Raw genomic sequence first — 23,964 nt, forward strand, 5'->3', positions numbered from 1 at the left:
TGATGTTGAAAAGCTGGCGGGAGTTAACGGAATAAATTTCTAAATAAGTATAGAAAAACAGAATAATATCCAGGTTGTTAATTGGTAACGAAAATTATGAAATGCAGAAATTTTTCGCAGGTAATTACTAAAATTGTACAGGTTAAGTTTAAGGACACCACAATTTAAAAATTTGCAGGAAAATTGGTTACTCGGCATTTAAATGTGTCTGTTACGCTCTTACAGGCGACAAATAAATTTGGCTAAGGCTCTAAAGGTGGTAGGAAAATAAGAGGAAATAACAGTTTCCCATGTTACATTGCTATACAGCAATTTTATTCCTATAATATCTTACCAAGAATAACCCGTGTTGCATTTTTCTTGGTATGGTACAGCTTGATTATATAGATCTACATATTTGTAAAATTTACAGAAGAAATTTGCAATAATATTTTAATAGAGTAGGGGACTGCGATTGCTCAGTGGTAGAGCATTCATCTCTGGTGCATGGGGTTCTTGGTTCGATCCCAGCTTGCGCCAAGTGAGCTTTATGATGGATAAACACCGTGTGCGTGGTTTTCTCGGGGACCTCCCGTTTCTTCCCACTGTCTTCATTCCACCATTTCATTCATTTCTCATCATCATCGTCTTCTGTGACCTAGCTAGCATAATCAAGGGACGTAAAACTTAGAGATTTCATTTTTTAATGGAGACGAAACTTTTTCGCAAATGCGATATGTGCGAAACGTTAAAAACGTGGATATGTTTCAGGAAACCCCAAACTTTTCGTTTCAGAGCCAGAAATCACGTTTATATTATCGCAAATTTTTGAGAAATTCGGCCTTGCGATAAAAGCGAAAAAGTGAAATTCTTGCTAATTATTGCTAATAATAACTAAAAAGCGCATTTTCAATATTATTTAATTTTAAAATTCACCTTATTGTGGGGAAAATGAAAACTTGCAAAATAAATTAAGAGTTAGGTCAAGCAGGAAAATTTGATTCTGCTACTGTAACGTTAATTAAAATAGGTAGTGCTTCTCACCAGGCTGAAGTTGAAGTAAAGTTGTGTGTCAAAAATATTAATGAAGCTGCAAAATTACACGCAAGCAAGTGACGACAATTCTGTGTGGAAAGTATGAAAACCTCTGCAAGTTATTTGATCGAGAAACTGCTTCACTTCATAAAGATGTAGACATGAACAAAACTGTTGTTTAAAATTTTGACTGTGTTTTGTGGTGAAAATGTTCATGATCACATTGGTTGCCTACCGTGAATTTAAAAGTGAGGTTATTTGAAGTTCTCAACAGTGAGAATAAGGAAGTTGAAATTATATCATTGTTAAAGAGTTTAAAAGTTAACCACAGGTCTTTTGCTGTCAGCTCGTTACGTTCAATATGGTTGCGAGTCTTGGAGTGTTGAAGCCGAGAAATTCTTTTCCAAGTAGGCTATAATATGATTGTTACTGACAGAAGAACAAACTTAAAAGAAGAATTGGTAATGTCTTGCTGCATGTTATCCTTTAACTAAGGATGAGGTTACAGGAAGCATTTAAAATTTTGCATTAATTTTTATATTTCAGTGAATACATTAATTAGAATTTGCACCTAATTAAGATATATCCTCATTTTTGTATTAGATACACCTTAGTACCAAAGCTGTACTGTTTACAAGTACTATATTGTAAAAAAAGGTGCTACATTTAAAAAAATAAATGCGAAAATTGTGATAATTAATGCTAAAAAATATCAAAATTGTTGCGAAATGTTTGGTAGGAAGCATGTGTAAGTGATAGAGTATGTGTAAGTAATCAAAATATGATGTGCTCGTACGTGTCAGGTGCATATTAATGAAAGTCGAAGCTGGTATGCACGTGTTCGCCTATAAGGTAAGCAGTGGTATATTAATGAAGGACAGTGTGACGTGCGACGAATGTAACGAGCAAATGACTTTAACGAAAATATATCTTTGTATCGTGAAAGCAGTGGTTTTGCACAATCCTCATATAGGCGTATATCCACCATCGCTGACGCGCCTGCTACCTGCGGACGCACTTCATACTCTAAAGATGTAGGATCTTGTCATATTGAACACCTTCCCCCCAACTTTGGACCCCTTCGATCAAAAATTTCTGGGTGCTTGCTTGAGCGCCGCGAACGATGCAAGTAACATGTAGTTGGCGCGTAGAGCAGGAAATGTAAACCCTGAGTCTAGAGTAGAATAGAGTAGAACTGAGTACTCCGTGAACTAGAGTAGAATAGTGAATACAATGTAGTAGGTTTCAAAAATCTCTTTCCTGTAAACTTATCTTACTTTGAAATACATTAAGACTATTTACCAAATTGTGCTCTTGAGTACATAGTTCGAAACTCAAAATCTTACCTTGTACCTCTAACCCCTTTCGTGTTTAGGACATTATTCTATATACAATGTTTCAATTCTTTCTGGAGTCATCCTTAAGCGCAACTGTGATGCAAACAGGAATATTTTTTTTATTACGTTATTACATCACTTCAAAACCTGTAAATAGAAAAAAATCAGCACTGGTACAGTCCTTTCAATTCTATTCAACACTTCCTCTTACGGATAAATCCGAGTCCAGTGGTCCAGGAAATGAATAAATTGTTGCTTGACAGTTTTTAAAAAATCTGATATTTGATGTGTCAGTTACCTTACCATGTCATTATTTCAAAAAAAAAAAAAAATTAAGTTTAGTGACTAAGTTTCAAGTTACAGCAGTATTTGTTTTCGAAGATGCACCATTTCGTGGTGTTGTAAGAGGTTACTGAATCTGAAGTATTTCAGCTCTTGGTTGTTCTATCGATGTGGAACAAAAACTAAAATGGTCTCAAATTGCAAGCTACAAGACTATGTATTAGCAATTGTCGTCTATGAAGTATAACGGGGTGAAAAGTAAGTCATTGACTTTAGAAGTTCCGAGTTGAGCAGACGAATTTTGTAAGAAGGCAAATGATCAGGAAAGTGAGTTTTTCTGGTTAAAGAGGTCTGATATAGAAGTGCTTATTGAGCAAGTTTCAACTCTTAGACGTGTCCCCCCCCTTTTTTTTTTATATAGAAATAATTAAACATTCAGAAAAGTGAAAAACAAGTGCGTAGTGGGGGACCTGATAAAAATATACAATTCCTTCCCATAACAAGTCTGTATGATATTATTGTATACCAAAAGTTAGAAGTTTCAGATTTGACTATAAGGACCTTTATTATTAACCTACCTACAAATAAGCATAGGCAGAAGTACAGATCATAAATCAATAGGCATTGGATGAATAACTCACAGAGAGGTTATTAAAGGGAACATACAAGAACTATGCTGATTTACATTCCATTTAAACAGTGTGTTCCTCAAAAAGTTTGAATATTGCATCACACAATTGAGGAGTGATAGTGTGACACCGACCAATCGCTGTTTTAAGCTCAGTGGGTGTAAGCTTCCTTAAAATATTCTTGAAAGGTACCCATGTCTTGTCGTTTCTTGGAAGTTTGAATGAAGTTTGTGATGCTGGTAGTTCGTAAGAATGAACTTTGACGTTATCATGTTCGATGGTGACATCTTCAACAATTCCAATAAACCGGTTTTCGTCGTAAATACACCAACTATGTCACCTGTTTCGACGCATTGCAAGGATACTTTTCTTACATTTACTTCCATTAAGTCGGTAGAAACTAAAGTGCGAAAACAAATTTTGCTTCACTGAGATTTACATACGCTGCTATTAGCTTGTTTTAGGAACAGGTAAATAAGTAACAAATCTCTCGTGCAGTTCAGCTTCATGGTTGACTACCTCTTCACTGCTGGCATAAGTGTACTGTATACCAGGCATGTTTTTTACACAATAAACAGATCCTGTGGGCCAAAATGTGATCATTGCTTATCATCTGTAAACTCCTTTTGGTTATTATTCGCTTTGTTGTTCCTCTTATCCCATTACAAGCATTTTTCCATGACAGGACGCAAAGAAGTTCCACTCTGCGTCAAGACCAAAATGGCTTTGTAATTACCCAAACTGTGGTGTCTTTCTTATTATTAGTGAGTTACAGCCCCATCCGTGAAGTATATGGTATGTGTCACTGACGGGACATGTGCCTTAACATCTTCAATTAGAAGACGTTCGAAGGTGTGAACTGCTTTGGAAGTATGAATCACTGATAATACACAGACTTTTAGCTTTTACATCACCTCCATCACTTAGTTTACAATAGTAAATAAATCGGTGAAGCGTTGCCTGTTTGTTCACTCAATAAAAGCTTTGAATCTCGGCTTAAATGACGAATGAGAAGTTTTCTTAAAAACCAGCCGAAACAATGCGTTTATAGTGTGAAAGACTCCATTTTCTATCAGCAAGAAAACTACATTATACTTTGGACACACAGTGATGTGACTTGAGATTTCCGAGTTTTGCTGCAAAGTCCTCAAGAAAGTCTTCTCTTGGTTTCACTAACATGATCAACTCAGTACGATCTATTGTTACCCATCGCTTGTAAATAATATTGTCAAGAATGTCATCTGTGTACTCTTCGTGAAACAGTTGTTGAAGTAGGTTTTCAGGATTTAGGCACTGCGTGCATTTATCCATCACAGTGAAAGTTGTATTTTAACTACCCATTTCATTGAAAAGCTATCAATCTTTGAACGTGTCTATTTTATTATCTTTTGTGCATATGTACTCTAAATAATCTTTTACTTGGAATTATGTAATGGGACAAAGCATAATAAATCCACTACGTAGCTGTACGTGCGGTTTCAGACTAGTATGTTGACCATTCTTTTTAATATACTCAACAGAAAGTTGTCGTTGTAGGAAAGAAATCAGCTTGAACACTGGCTAGTTCGTTTCTACATTTTTCCAGTGCGATAAGGGAAATATGCTTGGTGGTAAATAAAACACAACATTGCTCATCTCTAATCCCAGATTCTGTTGGGAATGATCTTTATTTTTCAATGTTGATCCAAGAACGAAACACAATCAGAAGGCTATCGTGTTCTGTAGTATGAAATGGAGCTGTCTTTCAGTCCTTCATTTGTATTTTAATTTTTGAGTTTTATTCGTCATAATTAGTCCCTTCACGCTAAAGGAAATGATGAGAAATAGTGAAAATATAACAGCCATACCATGAGTGGAATTCGAACTCGTAGCAGTAAATTTTTCCAATCGCCAGGCTAATCCCTTAAAACGCTCGAGCTGCCACCTTACTCCTTTATGGGCTATAACATCACAATGTCGAATTTAATAATAAAAATAAAATCATATGAACCATAACTTAAATAATTGAATGTAGCACACCGAATGAACGAAGGGAAAATTTTCTAACTTAAAATCGGAATGTAAAGTAGTCTGTAATTTAGATTAACATTAAAAGAAAGTAGTTCTTACATATAATAGCAATGTATTAGTTTTTCAATTTGTATTTTCTTTCTCTTTAGATCTTATGAAAGACTGTACTGAATTAAAAAGTAGCTGATGTAAGAATGATTCATCAGCATATACTGTATATATTTCTTTCCTGCGTTTTCTTGGGTAAGTTGACTGAAATCACAATTTCTTTTAAATTGTATGATTGTAAGTGTTATCCTTTTACTGTTATTGCGAGTGGTGCTATGTGTTGTAAAAGTAAGTGAAAGGATTTTTTTTTTTTTTAAATTTTAGTGTATGTACTTCTTTTTCTATTTAAGATTTTCATGGCCTTATTTTGTATCAGTTCCACTATTTCATAATAATCAGAGATTTTTTTTAAAAGTTCTCGGCAAGCATAGTTTTTAAATTAGAGGAAGTTAATTCAATTTTCCATTATTGATTATTTTCAACTCCAAGCAATATAATTGTAGGATGGCTTGATTGAGCATACACCAGAACATTGAACACCATGCTGTATTCCATCAAGATCGAATAATTTTTACGAAAACTTTTGTCGGACATATGTTTTAAATCGCAGAGGGGTTAAATTGCTCATTCTCTATTGACTATAAACCCATATACATGGGATGACTCGAAAGCCGCGTGTTTTAAGTGATAAGGGAAATCAACTCCTTTTTATTCTTTACTCATTTTAACCCTATCCAGAGGAAATCATTGGAAAGCCTCAAAGGAAATAAGCTTCATATTACTAGAAAATGATATGTATATTTACCAGAATTACCGTGAAAGACTGGATGGAGCACACTATTTAACCCTCTTGCAGGATACACTGCTCGAATTACTGGAAAGTGGTCTCCTAGCTATTCGCCATTACATGTGGTACATGCATGATGGGGCTCCCGCGCAATTCAGTGTGAATATCTGCCGGTTGCTGAACAATAACTTCCGAAGATGTTGGATCGGGCGTGCGCGGTCTCCGAATCTGAATGCACTGCATCTTTATATTTGGTACACATTAAAAATGTGATGTATGCGACCCCTGTCAACAGTACGGGTTCGCCAATTTGGCGTTGTCATGGATACATTACTGTTCATGGTGCATCCGACGAAGAGCTTTTTTCCCTTATTTCGGTGTCAGGAATCATCTCCCGACGTTTACCCTATATATACGATATATATTAATTGTAGGGGACTTTCCCGTATATTCTTGACAGTTGAAATCGCATTGAGATGATTAGGAAGCCTAAAAGAAAGGAAATGCCACATTTCACCAAAATTTTATCAAAAAATATTATTATTGAAGTAGGGAAAGTTCGATGGATCTCGTAGAAATAGGAATACAAAGTAGAAACTGGATTCAGTTGGCTAAGGATAGAAGTCAGTGGAGAGCTTTGTGAACTCGGCATTGAACCTGCGGGTTCCATAGGCATAGAGTTAGTTAGTTAGGTAGGTAGGTAAAGTTCGAAATTTGGGAAAACTTACCCCCTTTTGCCAGCTTATCTTTGACTAATTTCAACCGCAACAAATAGGGGTGGTTGAGACCTTAATGGGGTTAAGTTTTTCTAAACTCGAATAATTTTTATATAATGTATAACAGAAAATTATTTTGCAAGATAGTGGATCTTATTCCGTTTACTTCCTTATTCTTGGAGGATTGCAACCGTAAACAATAAAACTATTTTCAAAGATTGGAGAAAGACATATACCAATTTTTTTTTGAAATGGAATTTTATGAGAGTTATCGTGGAACAGACACACACCATATAAATGAGGTTGAGTCAAATGGTAGAGTCGCTAAGCTCGCTTCAATTATCATTATTATCATCATCTTCACGTAAACGGAAAAAATAGTACATCGTATACTTTATAAAGTCAAGATAAGTAATGTTCTTTACCAGTCTGAAAATGATTGAGTGATGAAATGTTGAAAGTTTCAACAAAATACTACATTCAACCATATTTTGTATTGTAAAAGAGCTTCTACTACAGAATGTGTGTGTATTGTTTTCATTTTAAGAGATATCCACCCGCAAGAGGAAGAAACTCTTAGTTAAGAATCTACATTGCATCAAGCAATGAATTGTGACATATATGTGTATATTTCTATATATTTATTTCTTTTAATTTGCGTCCCTTTATACCAAAGGAGACTGATGATTACTGAAAGATTTAGTGGAATGAGAATGCAGGAGGAAATATGGAAATTCCACGTAATCTGGGATAGAACCAGGAACCTTCACACCGGGTTTGATTCACTTCTCCGAACAAAAATATAAATACACATTTTTCGCTCTACATACAATCTTTGTAATGTGTGCAGAGTATAGGCTAATGCACACTCATGTCCAAAATTATTGTCGCATGTCTATAAATATGTTGTTGTACGGACATAATTTGACAACTTATTCGCCCGGTATTTCTTATAATGTTAGTATGTAAATAATCGGCAAAGACGTGTATGTCGCAAATTTCATCCCAAAAGAGCAATAAATAAAAATAATAAAATGAAAATAAAGTTTTATTGTCCATTTAGCAACATTTTATTTTACTCATTATAATTTTCGTATTTATAATTCTTTTTCTATGAAATTTACCACAAATATACATTTCTTAATTATACACATAGTATCAGTATTAAAAGTACCTTGTAAAATCATTATCAAATTATATTCTTACAAGAAGACAGTTATAGGTATGCGACAATAATTTTGGACATGAATGTACCTAGTGATTATCACTTAGAAACAACCTAACAGTCTGTGCTTTTCACCTGGGAATAATTCTATAGGATGTGTATACTTAACTAGGAATTTTTCGTTTTCAGGGTGAGTAATTTTGGGTATTTGTTGAAACGGAAAATTAATAGCGTTATCTTTTACTGCTCGTGTACAACACAAAACGTGACGGAATGTGTTTTTTGTGTTGGTAATTTTAAGTACACTAGGCATAACAGAAATAAAAACGTCTAAAATTCAGGCACGGCTTGAATTACTTTCTTATACTGTATTTTAGGATTTTTCCAACTAAATATATATTAAGTTAATTAAAAGAAAAAAGTTGGTTGCTGTAGAAGCGAAAACCCACAGTAGATCTTTTCCTGTTCTAATCTAATCCATTTATCTTAAATCTTCTATTATATTATTCTGTCTTCTATTGTTAGCCAGGAGTCAATTGCATTTACGTCTTTTTTTCTTTCTTTTTTTTTTCGCCTCGACTCAATTATTCACTGACAGCTTCTTCCTCCTCTAGTCTACATAAAATGTTTTACTTTTTAGAAAATAATTTTGACAAATTCAGAACAATGTTTGTGGAATGGCAGAAACATTAGAATTTGTGATACCTTCATGCCCATTATCATATATTTCCTTCAGTTGAATAGTAATAGAATCCGTAGAAGATGGAGACTAGGCAACCGATCACAAAATGATTTTTTAAACTTTTCGTCAATACAACTTATGTACATTAAAGACAGCATTGATATTTGTGTGTATTCTGAATGTATTGTAGAAAAATTAAATGAAGAATAAACATTAATAAATACCAGGGTTTTAAAAATGATTTTTTGTGCAAGCTCATTTTTCTTCCTTTTTAAGGGAAATTAATTGTTAGCATTTCTTGAAATCGGTAGGTAATAAGAATGGGAAAGTTATTGTATGATTGTAGTAAACATTAAATTTACTATCACAATTTATGTATTATCCGTTTCAATTGTTTCATTTTTTATAAGTTCCTCGCCTGAAAAATGCAGAGGCAGAGGATTTCACTGTCGTTTCGTTTGTATTTTGCAGCGCATGGAGAAGAAATTGAGCCAATGGTTGAAAGTGGGACGTTGGCAGAGCTCAACGTCGTTGATGACGCAAAAGTGATCGACGAACCAGACGTCTCGGACATTGACTCAGTCAGCGAATACATCCGGGAATTTCAGGTGAGAGACCTTCATAATATGAGCTTTGAATTCAAGTAATGAATGTTATTGTGTCATTGATTTTAAAATATGGCACCTTCTAAGTCTGTGTTTTCCATTGTAATATCATAATATCTATCAATCACAAGGGACGAGAATGATAGTGAAATTCACAATGAAATACAAACAAATATTTATGTAGCCTAGGCTGGACTCGAACCCATGAATGTTGTGTCTTGTGGCTGGCAACTTTCCACCTAACATTCCTTCGTTTATTCATTGAAGTTTCGTGACCCATTTCAACACCAAGACTACAGTATAAGGTGGAATCTGAACCACTGTTACAAGTTGAATGCTTCCCCACCAGAATCGAACCCGGAGCCCCGTGCCTAAAGGCGTGTCAGCTGGAACACATCCACTTAAGAGTCATAGATAAGGTGGTTTGATGCATAGTTTGAAAATCTTGCATCAGAAGAGAGAGAAATACAGTCGGGATCATCATGAGAGTGGAAACTTGTGAAAGGTTTTTTATCTAATTTCTGATAACAACAGGATGTAATAAAGAACTGTAGAAAAATTGTAATGTTTTATTAGTGTTTAATTTTAAAAAAAGAAACACTGAGCAAAGGTTCAAAATAGTGAGTGTTATGAACAATTTTTAAAATTCTTTTAACAGTCATATATATAGTCATTGTTATATATATATATAAACAAAAAAAAAAAATCTATTTGCTGAAGCCTTCAGCCAATCCTGTAAATCTCCTTTTTCACTTTCCAACTAATCACGTTCCGCCATTTTTAGTTCTTATAAAGGCCTTTTTTATTTTCTTCTTGTCTACGCTATCCAAACTTCCTTGCTATAATTCATTTATAGGTAAGCCCCCTGTCCAGTTCATCAGTTTATCTCTTCCTACTTTCTTTATCCAATCTGCTTCTTTCCACTTCCTTATTAGCATTCTTTTCTCGATCTCCAATATTTCCGTCTTATCCCAATTAATTCTGTGTTTAGTCTCCTTAACATGTTTGTATATGACGTTGGTATCTTTCTTCCTCCTCATATCATCTTTACGTTGTTTTATCCTTTCTTTCATTCTCGTTCCTGTCTCTTCTATATATGACATCGCAGTCCCTGTAGATGACTCCTTATTCCTCTTCATTAATCTTTTTGGTGCCTTTTCTATTCTTTTTCTTTATTGATGTTAATAAACTTTCTCCACTCTTTCTATAAATCCTGACCTCTCCTTTCTTTAATAAATTCTTCAGTTTTTCCGTTTCTTCTCCCATACTTTCTATACCATGCCATTTTCTACTCTCATCCTCTTCATTCTTTTTTCTTCCTCTCTTCCTCCTCCTGCGTTCTTCTTCCTTCTCTATCTCCTTCCTGCTGTACGGAACTTGATTGGTTGGAAAGTGAGCAAGGAGGCTTAAGGGATTGGATGAATGCCTCAGCAAATAAAAATTAAACTTTTTCATAACAATGACTATATATATATATGTCTGTATCTTCATTTATGTTCTATAGGGTCTGAGGAAGGATATGTTAGATATCCGAAACCGTTACATATTATAGTTTAAAATATAATGGGTTTGAAGCTTTGGTCAGTGTTTCTTTTGTTGAAATAATCAATCCAAAGCCATGAATAGTCTTGCTAGCGTTTAATGAAAAAATGAATAAATAAGTGAGGCATATACAAAAGGAGTTAAATAAAATGACATAAATGAGTGCATGGATAGTTCATGACTTTTTTGGTCATCCTAAAAATTGATGCTGCCACTTATTAAGATCAAGATAAAACAGAAAATGACGTTTAGGGCCTTAATCTAACATTTTATTATGACACAGTGCACCGTAGGGTTAAAATGAGATAGAGCGTAAAGTTACGATTACGTCTAATACTATAATTTCTGTTTCATATTATCCAAATACATAATCAAACGATAAATGGCATCGAGCCGAACAAAATGAAATGCTTACGACTAAATTCTTATGCATAGTTTTCCAGAAAATGGAGAGAAATGAATTTCTATGCAGTCGTTCATTACCTTGCTACTTCCTCCCACAGAACAAGGGCTGTTATTTTTGTTCTTTATCCCATCTTTATGAATTTGCATCTGTCCCTGTTACCCTGCATGGCGTACACGACGTATTAAGACATTCAACTCAACATTTCATTTTCAGTTTTATTCCTTTGACCTTCAAGCAATTATATCTGGAGGTACTACTCTGCTGTTTTATAGACATTTTAAGTTAAGTTTTTCTGCTTAAAGAAAAAATATATACACATTTCAAAATATAAGAGTCCAAGAGGGCTGAGTGGTAGGGCTGTGACCTCTGGTATAGCAGTCCTTGGATCGATCTCAGGCCATGTAAATTTGTGATGAACGATATCGTGTCTGTAGAGTTCTCTCGGAGTTCTCCCCTTTGTTCCTATATATATCTCATTTTACCAATAATTTTATTTATTTTTATTAATCATCCATCTTTCATCGTAAGGACATAAGGCGTGAATCGCATTCATCTGAAATACATTTGTTTTAACTCATTATCTCTGTGCATGCAATAAGCCTAGAGCATTAACTTGATGGCGGGACACTGCTTCGGTTTTTTTCTCACGAGTTCATTAATAAGATCTTTATTTTTATTACTTTTCCAAAGTTGTCTTCAGTGTACGAGATCTGGAATCTGTTTTCCGATGGAGAGCATCTAACGAAGTTTTTTCTATGTAGTCTCGTCTGCTGATGAAGGATATAAACACAGATCGGTCAATGGACATTTGTTCCATGCTCTGAAATTTGAGTACAAGTAGTATGTTTCCTTCTTGATAATATTTCGAACTCTTTACTGTATAAACTATTAGCGTTCTAGCGGAGCAAGAGATTAGTGTTCTAGCGGTTTGGATCATGTGTGAAATTATGAATCCCTTGTAATCCCTTGGAATCCCTTGTACGACTTACCTAGTGCTAATGACAAATTCAATTATTTTGTTGATGTTTTCTTACATAATTTTAACATAGCATTTCCATTACAGTTACGGAAAGATCTTAACATGAAAAAGTGGGTCACGCAAGGAATAAAAGTTTCAAAGCAAAAGCTTATATATTATCATAAACTTCAGAAAACCTGTGTTAATTTACCAGCTAAAGTTATTTCCCATATAAAAACATACAAAAGAATATATCAGAATGTTATTCGAACAGCCAAAAGAATCCACAATGACACTATAATACACGGATACAAAAACAAAATGAAAGGTGCGTGGAACGTAATAAACAATTCATCAAAGACTGTTCCAATGCGCGAAATATCACAAGTTAATTATAGAAATAATTCTTTTGCTGATCCTGCTGCCATTACTGAAGTCTTTAATCAGTATTTTCTTAATACGAATTTACCCCCTGGAAAGTTGGATCTCGCTGTAGAGTCAAATATTCCATGCAACAAACATAGTATGTATGTAACTCCGGTAACTGAAGAAGAATTGTTGGACTGTATCAAAAGGCTTTCTAGTACCCGTTCTGCAGGTATAGATGAAGTCCCATCCCTAATTATAAAAAAGAGTGCGCATTTAATAGTGAAACAACTATGCTTTCTTGTAAATGTATCATTTGAATCAGGCGTTTTCCCCGATAGATTGAAGACTGCAAAAGTTATACCTTTGCACAAAAAAGGAAATACTTATGATGTTCAAAACTATATTCCTGTTTCTATTTTGTCTGTTTTCTCGAAGATTTTTGAATCACTAATGTTATCGCGCTTGAGAAATTTTATATCCTGTCATAACCTAATCTCGTCTTCTCAACATGGTTTCCAAAAAAACAAATCAATTGATACAGCGTTGTTTAACTTTATTAAAGAGGTTTCTACAGTACTTAATAAGGGAAAATATGCAGTAGGTTTATTTGTTGATCTCTCCAAGGCATTCGACAGTGTTCAACATTCTCTTCTACTGGCAAAACTCCAGAAATATGGTATTAGGGGTGTAGTACATGAATGGTTTCGCTCGTACCTGACAAACAGAAAACAAGTAGTAAAAATACAAAAAATAATTAACAATAAACAAGTCACATTTTCATCCACAACTGCTACTATCTCTGCTGGTGTTCCTCAAGGCTCAATTCTTGGGCCAATTCTTTTTTTATTTTACATAAATGATCTTGTTCAATATATGTATCCCCAACATATTGTACTATATGCTGACGATGTAAATGTCATAGTAACAGCGGACAATACAGTTGAACTAGAAAGTAAATTAAAACAAACTGTGGAGCGTTTGATAAAATGGACATCTCAGAATCAACTGCTGATAAATGCAAAGAAAACAAAAGCACTAAATTTTTATTACTCATGTACACCTCGAACAGTACCACCCATTGTGATAAATTCAACTGATGTAGACTATTCAAAATCCACTAAATTTTTAGGTGTAACAATAAGCAATAGGCTTACATGGGATGCACATATTACTGAGCTAAACAGCAAATTAAGTCGTATCTGTTTTGTCATTTATAGACTACGTGGTTCAGTGTCAAAAGAAACTTTGCTGTTATTGTACTATGGTAAGTTTCAATCATTGTTAAATTACGGAATAATTTTCTGGGGAGCCTCCTATTCCAGTGTTACTACTTTTCGTCTACAGAAAAAGGCAATAAGATCTATTTTTAATCTATCACCAAGGTCCTCATGCAAAAGGGTCTTTCAGTCAAATAAAATTTTAACTGTGCCTTGTCTGTACATATACAAAAGTATCATATATGTAAAGAGAAATGAAAGTAGTTTTCTTCATGTTGACGATGTACATTCATACAACACACGACAAAAGAATAACATATTCACAGCATACCAAAACTATGCGTGCACCAAAAGAAGTGTTCTTCCTATGTCCACTAAGTTGTTTAATAAGCTCCCAAGTTATTTGAAGAATATCAAAAACATACGAAATTTCAAAAATGAACTATTTAATTTTTTGTGTAACAAAATGTATTATCATATTAATGAATACTTGGGTGATAGTTTGTAAAATAATGTAAATCTATATATATAAAAGAGAACGTACAAATCCTTTGTCCGCTCATCACGCTAATACGGCTGAACCAATTTCTTTTATTTTTGGGGGGTTATTAGGATTTGGACCCTAGATGGTTTTTATCATATCACTTTAATTTTCAATTACCAGTGTCTTGAGATAATTGACCATTCAGGTGTCCATTACGTACAAATCCTTTGTTAGTTCATCATAGGTATAAAAATAAACGTATTTATATGCAACCCGCATGACCGTGTCACTCGGCGGGTTAACATAAATGACAGGCGTTATAATGGTTTTTATCATATCACTTGAAAGCGAAAAAGTAAAAATTATCTAAGTAACAAAGTTTATTGCGTTCGGGGGTGACCGCAGCGAAGCGGGGCGGGTTAACATAAATGACAGGCGATATAATGTTAACATTTACTGCAATCTTCTATGGTTTTTATCATATCACTTGAAAGCGAAAAAGTAAAAATTATCTAAGTAACAAAGTTTATTGCGTTCCGGGGTGACCGCAGCGAAGCGGGGTGAACGCTGCTAGTCAATTATATTGAAATGTCTTATTATTATTTGACAAGTCCTATGTACTGGTCTCTGACCAATAATGTACGACATGGATGAATAAACAATGAATGAATGAATATGAACCGTGCTTCGTTGGTACTATATTTAAAAAAAAAAAAAAAAAAAAAAAAACTCTTTGAACTCAAAGAAAGAAAAAAAAAGAAAGAAAAGCATTGTGTTCGTACTTGTCTTAGAATATTTGCTTTCAGTTAACTTGTGTTTTATTCACTGTGAATACTAAAGCAAACAAAATGTCTTAATTCTGATAACTTTATCAATTAAAGTGATGCTACTAATTGAAGGGTCCTCCGTAAGACGAAGTTATGCCTCAAACCACTTGAAAAATGAGGTGGGGCTATCTTCAGAACACGCCTGCATCAATTACTTCAATGTTAAGAGCACGTCATGTGTAACGTTTGCAATGAGGGAGCAAAACAACACATTTCCATTCTGGTGGAAATGACACAGCTGTCCTAGTTGTTACTATAACGAAGTTTCAACATCAACTCCAAGTATATGTTACGAAAAATCTTAACCAGACTTAAAAAGATAGAGAGGTTGGTACTTGCTGAGTAGTTCTGTAGTTATTTATTTTACATGTGTTTTTCAATAGTGAAACACAATTCCACAAAACTAGTTCTACATTACATATGTCGTTACAGAAGAAGTTATAGAGAAGTGTTTATATTAATAGATCATTGAAGAATTGTTAGAGTAGAAGGGATTTACTTAACCAGAGTTCAAACCTAATCAGCTGTGCACCAGGCACATGAAAATAGTGCAAAGTAAAATTTTGACAAATGAAATATTAAATCATGACATTTCTCAGACATACTGATGAATGCAATAGATATTGCTAGTGTAGTGCAATTAAATAGTTTAATGCAATTAAAGTGCTTTTGAAGTCTTTTTACTTATTATGCTGGACAGAAGTTGAAATATTGATATCTTCTTCTCCGTCACCAGCCCAAAACAAGAAACACAACGATTTAAGATATTTTCATGTGAAAGACTCTGCACTCCGAAGCTTAAAATACTTGTATCAAAGTGTTGCGAGCGGTGATGATATTCAACGAGAAAAGCATAAAGGCTAATATTCACCGCAAAAGATATATAGTAGAGTTTTCTTCTATTTGTTACATGTAGAAGAAAAGTCTACCTTTTGCGGTATTAGCCTTTTTGCTTTTCTTATTAAAATACTTGTGTTTACTTTATAAATTACAATGTGTGAGTTTCCATAGCTACCTGTATAATCATTTGCCATTCATCCTTTCCTTTTCTCATACTTGTATCGTGATAATACTGCCAGAGAAGGTAATAAAAATTTGTTGATTAATGAACCATCTATAAATCCATTACACGCTGAGTACCTTCTCAGTTTTATCAGTATGGTCAATTTCGAAAAATTATTTATCTGTATCTGTCACTAATAAATTAAAGAAAGGCTGATCACATTTCGTATCATTTCCTAAAAGAGAACGCCAAAAATTTTGTTTTGGCCGAAGACGACCAAACGCTAAGAGAGAATTACCGGTAGTAAGAAATGGAAAATCAGGGATTATTTTTTTAGATAATTTAAACCAATGTGTTCCAAAATACAACAAAAATGAAATAACGTACGTATTTGTATGTAGTTTATAACGTATTGAATATACCAAAGAAATACGAAGAAAGCTTGTTAAAATAAATAATAATAATAATAATAATAATAATAATAATAATGTCAAACACAAGGATAAACAATTCAATACTTGGAAAACTAGGACTAATAAATGGCTAGTCAAATAAATAATTTCTGTAAATACTTAACAAAATTAGGTATTTACTGAAGAGGAAGAAACAAACAAAAGCTAAGGGGAAGAGAAATAATTAGGATTGCCTCTTTTTTCACATCACAAATACGAGTGTGGATCAATAAGTAATGCACAACAATTCATGTAGAAGAAAGTGTAGTAGCAATACATGAAGAATATATACAAAGTAAAGCCTCATATTAAAGTTACTTTTCAACATAGCCGTAGATCTCTCAATTAATTTCTTCTATTGTAACACAAGTTTCAAAATACTCTGTTGATAGAAGTGGAGCCACCTGTGTACAACTGATTTGACTTCATAATCAAAGTTAGAAACGTTACCCGACCAAGAATTTGTTTTTCGGGCCAAAATGAAGATAGCGTGAAGGTGCGAGATCAGTGGTGTACGGCGCATGCTTGAGCACCTTTCAGCCAAACGTCTCGAGTTTCTCATGAACAGAAGCGCTACATGAGGACGTGCTTTGTCACGAAGCAGTTTGACATTACTGTTAGGGTGTTTTTTATGAAGCGCACGACGCAATTTGGCGATGTTTCATACAATGAACATTCACAATGATCACACATGTTAGAAAAGCCACCAGTAGAATCCCTTACATATCCCAGAATACTTCACTACAGCACATTTTTCGCAGAATTAGTCAGCTTGAACTTCTTCTTTGATGGCGAATCGTTATGTTTCCATGCCATGCCCACCTTGTTTCAGGCGTCCTCACTTGTAATGATATCTTCCAGAAAAACATGTCATTCTTCAGGTACTATGCCAGGTGATCCAAGGGTGTGATCATTCGCTGTCCCTTATAAATATCTGTGAGGTTGTTTGGTACCTACTTGACAGTCACTTTCCGAACACCACTCACACACTGTACTCAACATGTTCGACAATAGAAAAACAAACTACAAGCGATAATAATAATCAGTGTGCAAGTAAAATAAAAAGCTTCAACCCACAATCATTAAATAGCATCTTTTGAAAAAGATTAAAAAGGTAAAACCGTGTGAGAAGGTAGGAAGGGATAAAAATAACTTTAAGTAAATTCACACTTCACGTCAGATAATACTGTGGCAAATAAACTAACGTAACATACTATGAAGGTATTCAGTTTTATGTTTACTGTTTTTATTCTTATTTCTTTCCATTCGGCGGAACTATGAAGTCAAAAGGTCTTTCGAAACCGAGTTAATTTTCCCTTTCTTAAAATTTAGTGAAAGGATTTATTTATGAATGTAAAATACTCCTTAGTTTTCCGTTCAGCCATAGATTTATATATATATATATATATATATATATATATATATATATATATATATAAATTTCCATTGGTATTGCTTTTTCTCCAAATACTAGTTTTCGTGAGCAACGTTACAGGGATAGACCAAAGTGTGAAATGCAAAGATTAGCCAAAAGTTAAAAGTATAGAAAAAAAAAAAAAAAGACTCCACCCAGTCTTATTGAAGTTCGCATATATAGCTTGCGAATTTTAAAACTACGGCTAATTTAGAATATGTTTCAAATAAGTGATGCATTTCCGTAACAATTTTAGAAATCATATGACAGGTTTTCACATAATTAATCTGCCTTAAATATTAGTTTTTTAATTTTTTTATGTACCTCTTTCAGAGTATTGTGATATATGACTTTCTTATAATATTTGTTTCAGAAATTGAAAGCGGAACAAGGAAGTGTTGAGCAGGTAAAGGAGCTGTCGGCGGAATTAGTGATCGCAGACGAGGAAGGTTTGGAGACCCCTCGAGGCGGAGAAGTTGAAACTATGCAAGAGAACGACACAGCCAACGTCAACGCGACTCTTAATGCAACACAGGGCAACAATGAAACTACGAATGCCACTGCAAATGTGGTTTCTTGCAATCTAAGGAACGAAACCGGAATTCCCTCCGTAGAGGTAACTAAAATATATGTAAATGTTGTAATAGAACCTCCTGTTTTGTTCTATTATGTGATTGGTTGGTTGATTTGGAGTTTAGTGTCCCTTTCAGTGTTCGAGGCTATATGAGACATAGACCTACAGTGTAATACGAGTACCAATCAACCACATGAGGTCCCTCCGGGAATCGAACCTGAGTCATAACCACAAGGGGTTTTCATTATGTGGAGTGTAGGTCGTTTATATATTAATTAACTTTGAGGAACATGTTTTAGCGACGGCACCAATACAAATTATAAAAAATACGTATCTCGAATGATTTTCAAACCAGACAAAAAAAAAAAAAAGAGGGGGGGGGTTAGAAAATGACCTGTTAGCATCTTCTGGATGGAAAGGCTTACTGAAGGTAAATGTGAATAACAAAAGAACAAAACTAAAGAGAAATAAAACTGAAACTGTATTTACAGTTATGCTTATCTGTAAGATTGGATTTAACTCTCTCTCCCTCTTTTATTTTTAAACATGTTTTGATATATATAATATGATCTATGTCAACGAGAACTGATGACAATTTCATAGTTTCTGAAATATTAAGTTCACTCGTGACCCATCCTCCTCAGTCTGTGAAGTGGATTTACACGCCTAACATTATTTGAAGTGCGTTATAGACGTGCCACATTATAAAATATAGGCACCCAGATTTCTCTGGGCAACATTGTAATACATAAGGTAAATGGAAACCATTTAAACATATTCAACACTGGCTCACTCTGACCTCTCTTATCTCCACCCCCAGCGTCGCTCTTAAATGGCTTTTCGTAAAGCCAAGAACAATCTTAATCACTTTCTCGCTTCTAAGAATGATACATTCACCGCGTTCGCTGGAAAGCGCGAACAAAGGAATGAAACTTTTTAAATCGATGAAAGTTCAGTGTGAAAAAGGGTGACTGTACCGAAAGTCGAATCGGTCTGATATATTAATCAGTAAACATTCAGTCCGCTTGTTACTTATTCATATAATTACATTCTTGAGGTCGGGGCTTAACTATTTAGACCACATGGATTATATCACAAATGTTTACTCAAATGACCGACTATCTATGTTATTGAAAACCTATGACGGTTGAATTACATATCACATGATTCGATTATTTTAAATTTCACAGTTGAGAAAAACTTTATGAAGGAGGTCGTAAACAGTTGGTCTGCCATAATTAATTCTACTCAATTGACAGACATTTTTACTTCGTATGTATTAACCCTTATCCGGGCAAGGCATTTTTGTAACGTAAACGGGCAACCAGGGCCTGTGAGGCCCAGTATATATTTTAAGTGCAGAATACTTAAAATTCAATGTCTGTTCCCGCATACTGTTCCGACTGAAGGTTACAATAGTCACGTGTTCAATATATAATTATGTGACAATTTGATCTAATATTTGACAGGAATTTCACTAAAGTTATACGGGGCCTCCTAGGCCCCGGTTGCCCGGTTACGTCAGGAAAAGATTTTCAAATTAAAAAAAAAAAAAAAAAAAAAAAAAAACACCTTTACCAACTCGATATGTTCATGATTTTAACTTCGACGAAAGATAGAAGAATTCAGTACTTTATGTCTTCGAAATATGTATGGTTATTGAGAAATTTTAGAAAAATGAAGCTACTGGGCCTGGGAGGCCCCGGTTGCCCGGATAAGGGTTAAATTGCTTTAAAAGCATTAAGTCGAATATAGTTGGGAATACACAATGTATATGCTTTATCAGGATAGTTCGCCAGGTCTAAAATTATATAATGTATTAACAAAGTCAAGTAAGCTCACTCATGTTGAGGTTTACCTACATTAACTGGAAATAATGCGAATACAACGTATAAGAACAGCTTATAATAATGGAACTTTGACGAGAAAAATTAATCGCACTTATCGAACAATCGTGGATCAAAACGTGAATACACACACTGTATCTCTTCCTCCAACTCCTGGAATCTTGCTTCTGATGTGAGACATCTTGCATTATTCGTAGTCGTAGTGAGTTTTAAATGGCAACCTAGCGTATAACTTCGATGATTCTTAGCACCCTTTGCGTGCATGTGATTGTGAACTTGCCATGCTTAGATATAGTTCAGTTTCCAGAGAATGAGGGCCTTGGCTTACTATGTCCTATCATGTGTGGTAAAAGAAATTGGAAGTTTTTGGCCAAAGTCACCGTGCTGGCCATGCATATTAGTGATAGCTTTCCCTATCCGCCCTCCTATCATTAGTGGAATTTTTAAGCTTCACCGTAAACAGGAAGTTTCCAGTGTTCACCACTGGGAGGTACAGGTACGACATTAGGTGGGTAGCCCGCTGGTTCCACAGATCTTCGAGTCATTCTCTGTGTATGGGTCCCAATTCCGGTTAGTTTTTCAGAATAATGTATCTCACGAATCCTAAGGTTAGAGAGGTGAAACTAGTAATACAAACTCTTCATTAAAAGTAAGGGAAAACGTATTTCAGTGAGAAAAAGCGGAAAGGCTATTACTCACCGCAAAAAATATGTAGCAGAACTTTCTTTTACATGCAACAGGTAGCGCTTTCGGAAGATGCAACTTCCTTCATCAGCCTGTGGTAGACTTCAAAAAGGATTTTAAAAAAAATATGAAGGATGGTTAAAAAATGGTTAAAAGGTTAGGATATGTGAAAAACAAATCTTCTGTCAAACATTAAAACACACGGGAATAGAAACTCACTGACATTGTACACTGCTGTTCACTGTTTTCTGTTCTTGCTTTCCAAATGGTGAAAGTATGTAGTGAAAAGATTACTCCAAATAATATTTATTTCTCCTCTATCCAGGTTAAGTGAGAGCCTTTCTTTGCGAATATATTACGATTCTTTAATCTTTCGTTCCGTTGCTGTTTTTGCTTTTTTAATTAAACATGATTTCACGATATGATGGTTATAATCTTTAAGATGCGTTGCTAGACCAGATAACTGTTGCGGATTCTGAGATTTCGAGGTGCGAACATGCTCAGTTATTCTAGTACAAATGTTCCTTTTTGTTTGACCTATATACACTTTATCACACTGACATTTCACCCGATAGACGCCACTGCTTTGTAAAGGGTCAGTAAAAAAATTCTTTAAAGTTGGTTATGTATTTATCTATAGATTTTGGAGGAACTTCTGAAATTTTGATGTTGTGTCTTTGCAGAATCATCTTGATTTTTGTTGAAAAATGTTGAATCAAAAGGACACCAATCCATTTGTCAATTACGGCATCTGTTGTTGGTTGGTGGTGGGTGCCGACGATCTCCTGTGTACCATTTTAACAATAAAGATGTTTGGAAACCATTTTCCTGTCCAATTAGTAATAAATACTGTATTTCCTTGTTGAGATCCTCAGAGAGGTCTGAAAGTAAAAGCTCTCCTAAAAAAAAGTTCTTCCAAACATTTAATTTCTGTAGCCATGAATGTGATGATTTGAAGTTGATATATTTTGTACCAGCAGAAGATTTGCGGTATACTGAAGTAACAAATTTATTGTTATGTCTTTTAATGGTAATGTCAAGAAAGTTGGTATACCGGTCTAGCAACGCATCTTAGAGATTATAACCATCATATCGTGAAATCATGTTTAATTAAAAAAGCAAAGATAGCAATGGAACGAAAAATTAAAAGAATCATATTTTATTCACAAATAAAGACCCTCACTTAACCTGGATAGAGGAGAAATAAAGATTATTTGGAGTAATCTTTTTACTACATACTTTCACCATTTGGAAAGCAAGAACAGAAAACAATGAACAGCAGTGTACAATGTCAGTGAGTTTCTATTCCCGTGTGTTTTAATGTTTGACAGAAGATTTGTTTTTTACATATCCTAACCTTTTAACCATTTTTTAACCATCCTTCATATTTTTTTGATGAAGGAAGTTGCATCTTCCGAAAGCGCTACCTGTTGCATGTAAAAGAAAGTTCTGCTACATATTTTTTGCGGTGAGTAATAGCGTTTCCGCTTTTTCTCATCACCGCTCGCAATATTGTGATCGTATTTCAATATTTTTAAAATTTCCATTTGTAAGAAGAAAAATGGTAACATTTTTAAAATACGCAAATTCTCCTTTGTTTAATCAGATAGTGCCGAATGTAGGGATTCGCTTAAGTTGAAAATGTGAAATTCGGTATATGCTCTTAAATAAAAATAAGAAAATATGTTTCAGTTTTCGAAAATTTCGCTCCTAAGGAGGGAAAAAGGCAGAGGAGAGTTCTTTAAGGTGAGGAAGATGCTGAATGTGGCAATTCGCCTTAGTTGGAGATGTGAATTTTATTTTATAAAGTCTTAAATGAAAGTAATAGAACATGTGTTTTAGTCTTTTGTAAAATTCCGCTCCTAAGGATGGAGAAGACGGGTAACTTCTATAATATCCAAATTTCCCTTTTTTTTATTGAGTAATTGCCCAATGTGACGATTCACTTAAACTGAAGATGTTAAAATCAGTATATAAAAATTTAATTGAATATAAGGAAACACATATCGTTTTCGAAAATTCGGGTCTACAAAGGGGAAAGGAATATATTCTAATATTTGAAACAGTGAATGTGGCTTACTCATAGACGCCCAGGCTATTCTAATATAACTAGAATCGTGAGATTTGGATAGACAATCCTATTATGAGAGCTATGAATAGAAAGACACTTTGCGAAAGGGAAATTTTTATTTTTCTCCGCATTCAAAGCGACGTTGTGTCTTGTTTATGATCGCATCATGGAAAGCTGTGTTCCCTTTGAAATCAGTTGGGAACATAATACCTACCTTAGGGGCTTTCATTATTTCTCATTCGTCAACAGGACTATCCAAAGTGGATTGTGAACTTCAAAATTTATGTCCAAAACTGAGTTGCGTTTCCTAAAGAGGAAAAGGGCTACAAATATTTTTTCCATAAATCTATTCTCCTCATGGGAAGAACAAGCATTTCAGCAATCATTTCTCCTTATATATGTATGTATATATACAATAATGTGTGTATGTGTTGTGTACATATTCCAGAAGTTTATTCGTTGCGCGGTACAGTTGATCTTTCCTATCCTTCACTAAATCTATAATTTAAAATAACCCGTTACTGGGGTGATTCTAGCCTAGTCAACGCCATGCTATTCACTCTTCCTCGTGTGTTAACCAAAAAGTTTCTCCTTATTTTAGGTGATGAACTCGTCTGCGTTGACCAGCCTCTTGATAACAGATGCCAACATCACGAGTCGTAGTTCCCCAGCAGATTGTGTCGTCCTGTTGTTCTTTGCGCGTTGGTGTCAGTTCAGTGCACTTGCAGCTCCGCATTTCAGTGCGTTGCCTCGTGCGTTTCCTGACATCAAAATGGTGGCAGTGGATGCAATGAAGCACCACAGGTAAGAGTCTAAAATGATTGGAAGTTTCTGTTATTGT

The 23,964-nt window shown here is 34.5% G+C and overlaps 1 protein-coding gene across 3 annotated transcripts in view; it reads left to right on the plus strand.

The window, feature by feature from the left end:
• The window catches only part of bug (thioredoxin domain-containing protein bug), a 47,104-nt gene that overhangs the window by 819 nt on the left and 22,321 nt on the right, over nucleotides 1-23,964 (plus strand). For all 3 annotated transcript variants that reach the window (XM_081760458.1, XM_081760457.1, XM_081760459.1), the window contains exons 2-5: nucleotides 5,422-5,515; nucleotides 9,142-9,278; nucleotides 18,321-18,563; nucleotides 23,725-23,927. In XM_081760458.1, the coding sequence (XP_081616584.1) occupies nucleotides 5,467-5,515; nucleotides 9,142-9,278; nucleotides 18,321-18,563; nucleotides 23,725-23,927 (632 nt within the window). In that variant the 5' untranslated portion in view covers nucleotides 5,422-5,466. The remainder of the gene's footprint in view (nucleotides 1-5,421; nucleotides 5,516-9,141; nucleotides 9,279-18,320; nucleotides 18,564-23,724; nucleotides 23,928-23,964) is intronic.

Source organism: Thermobia domestica, chromosome 5, assembly GCF_964235325.1.
Source record: "Thermobia domestica chromosome 5, izTheDome1.hap1.1, whole genome shotgun sequence".
Classification (NCBI taxonomy): Eukaryota; Metazoa; Arthropoda; class Insecta; order Zygentoma; family Lepismatidae; genus Thermobia; species Thermobia domestica.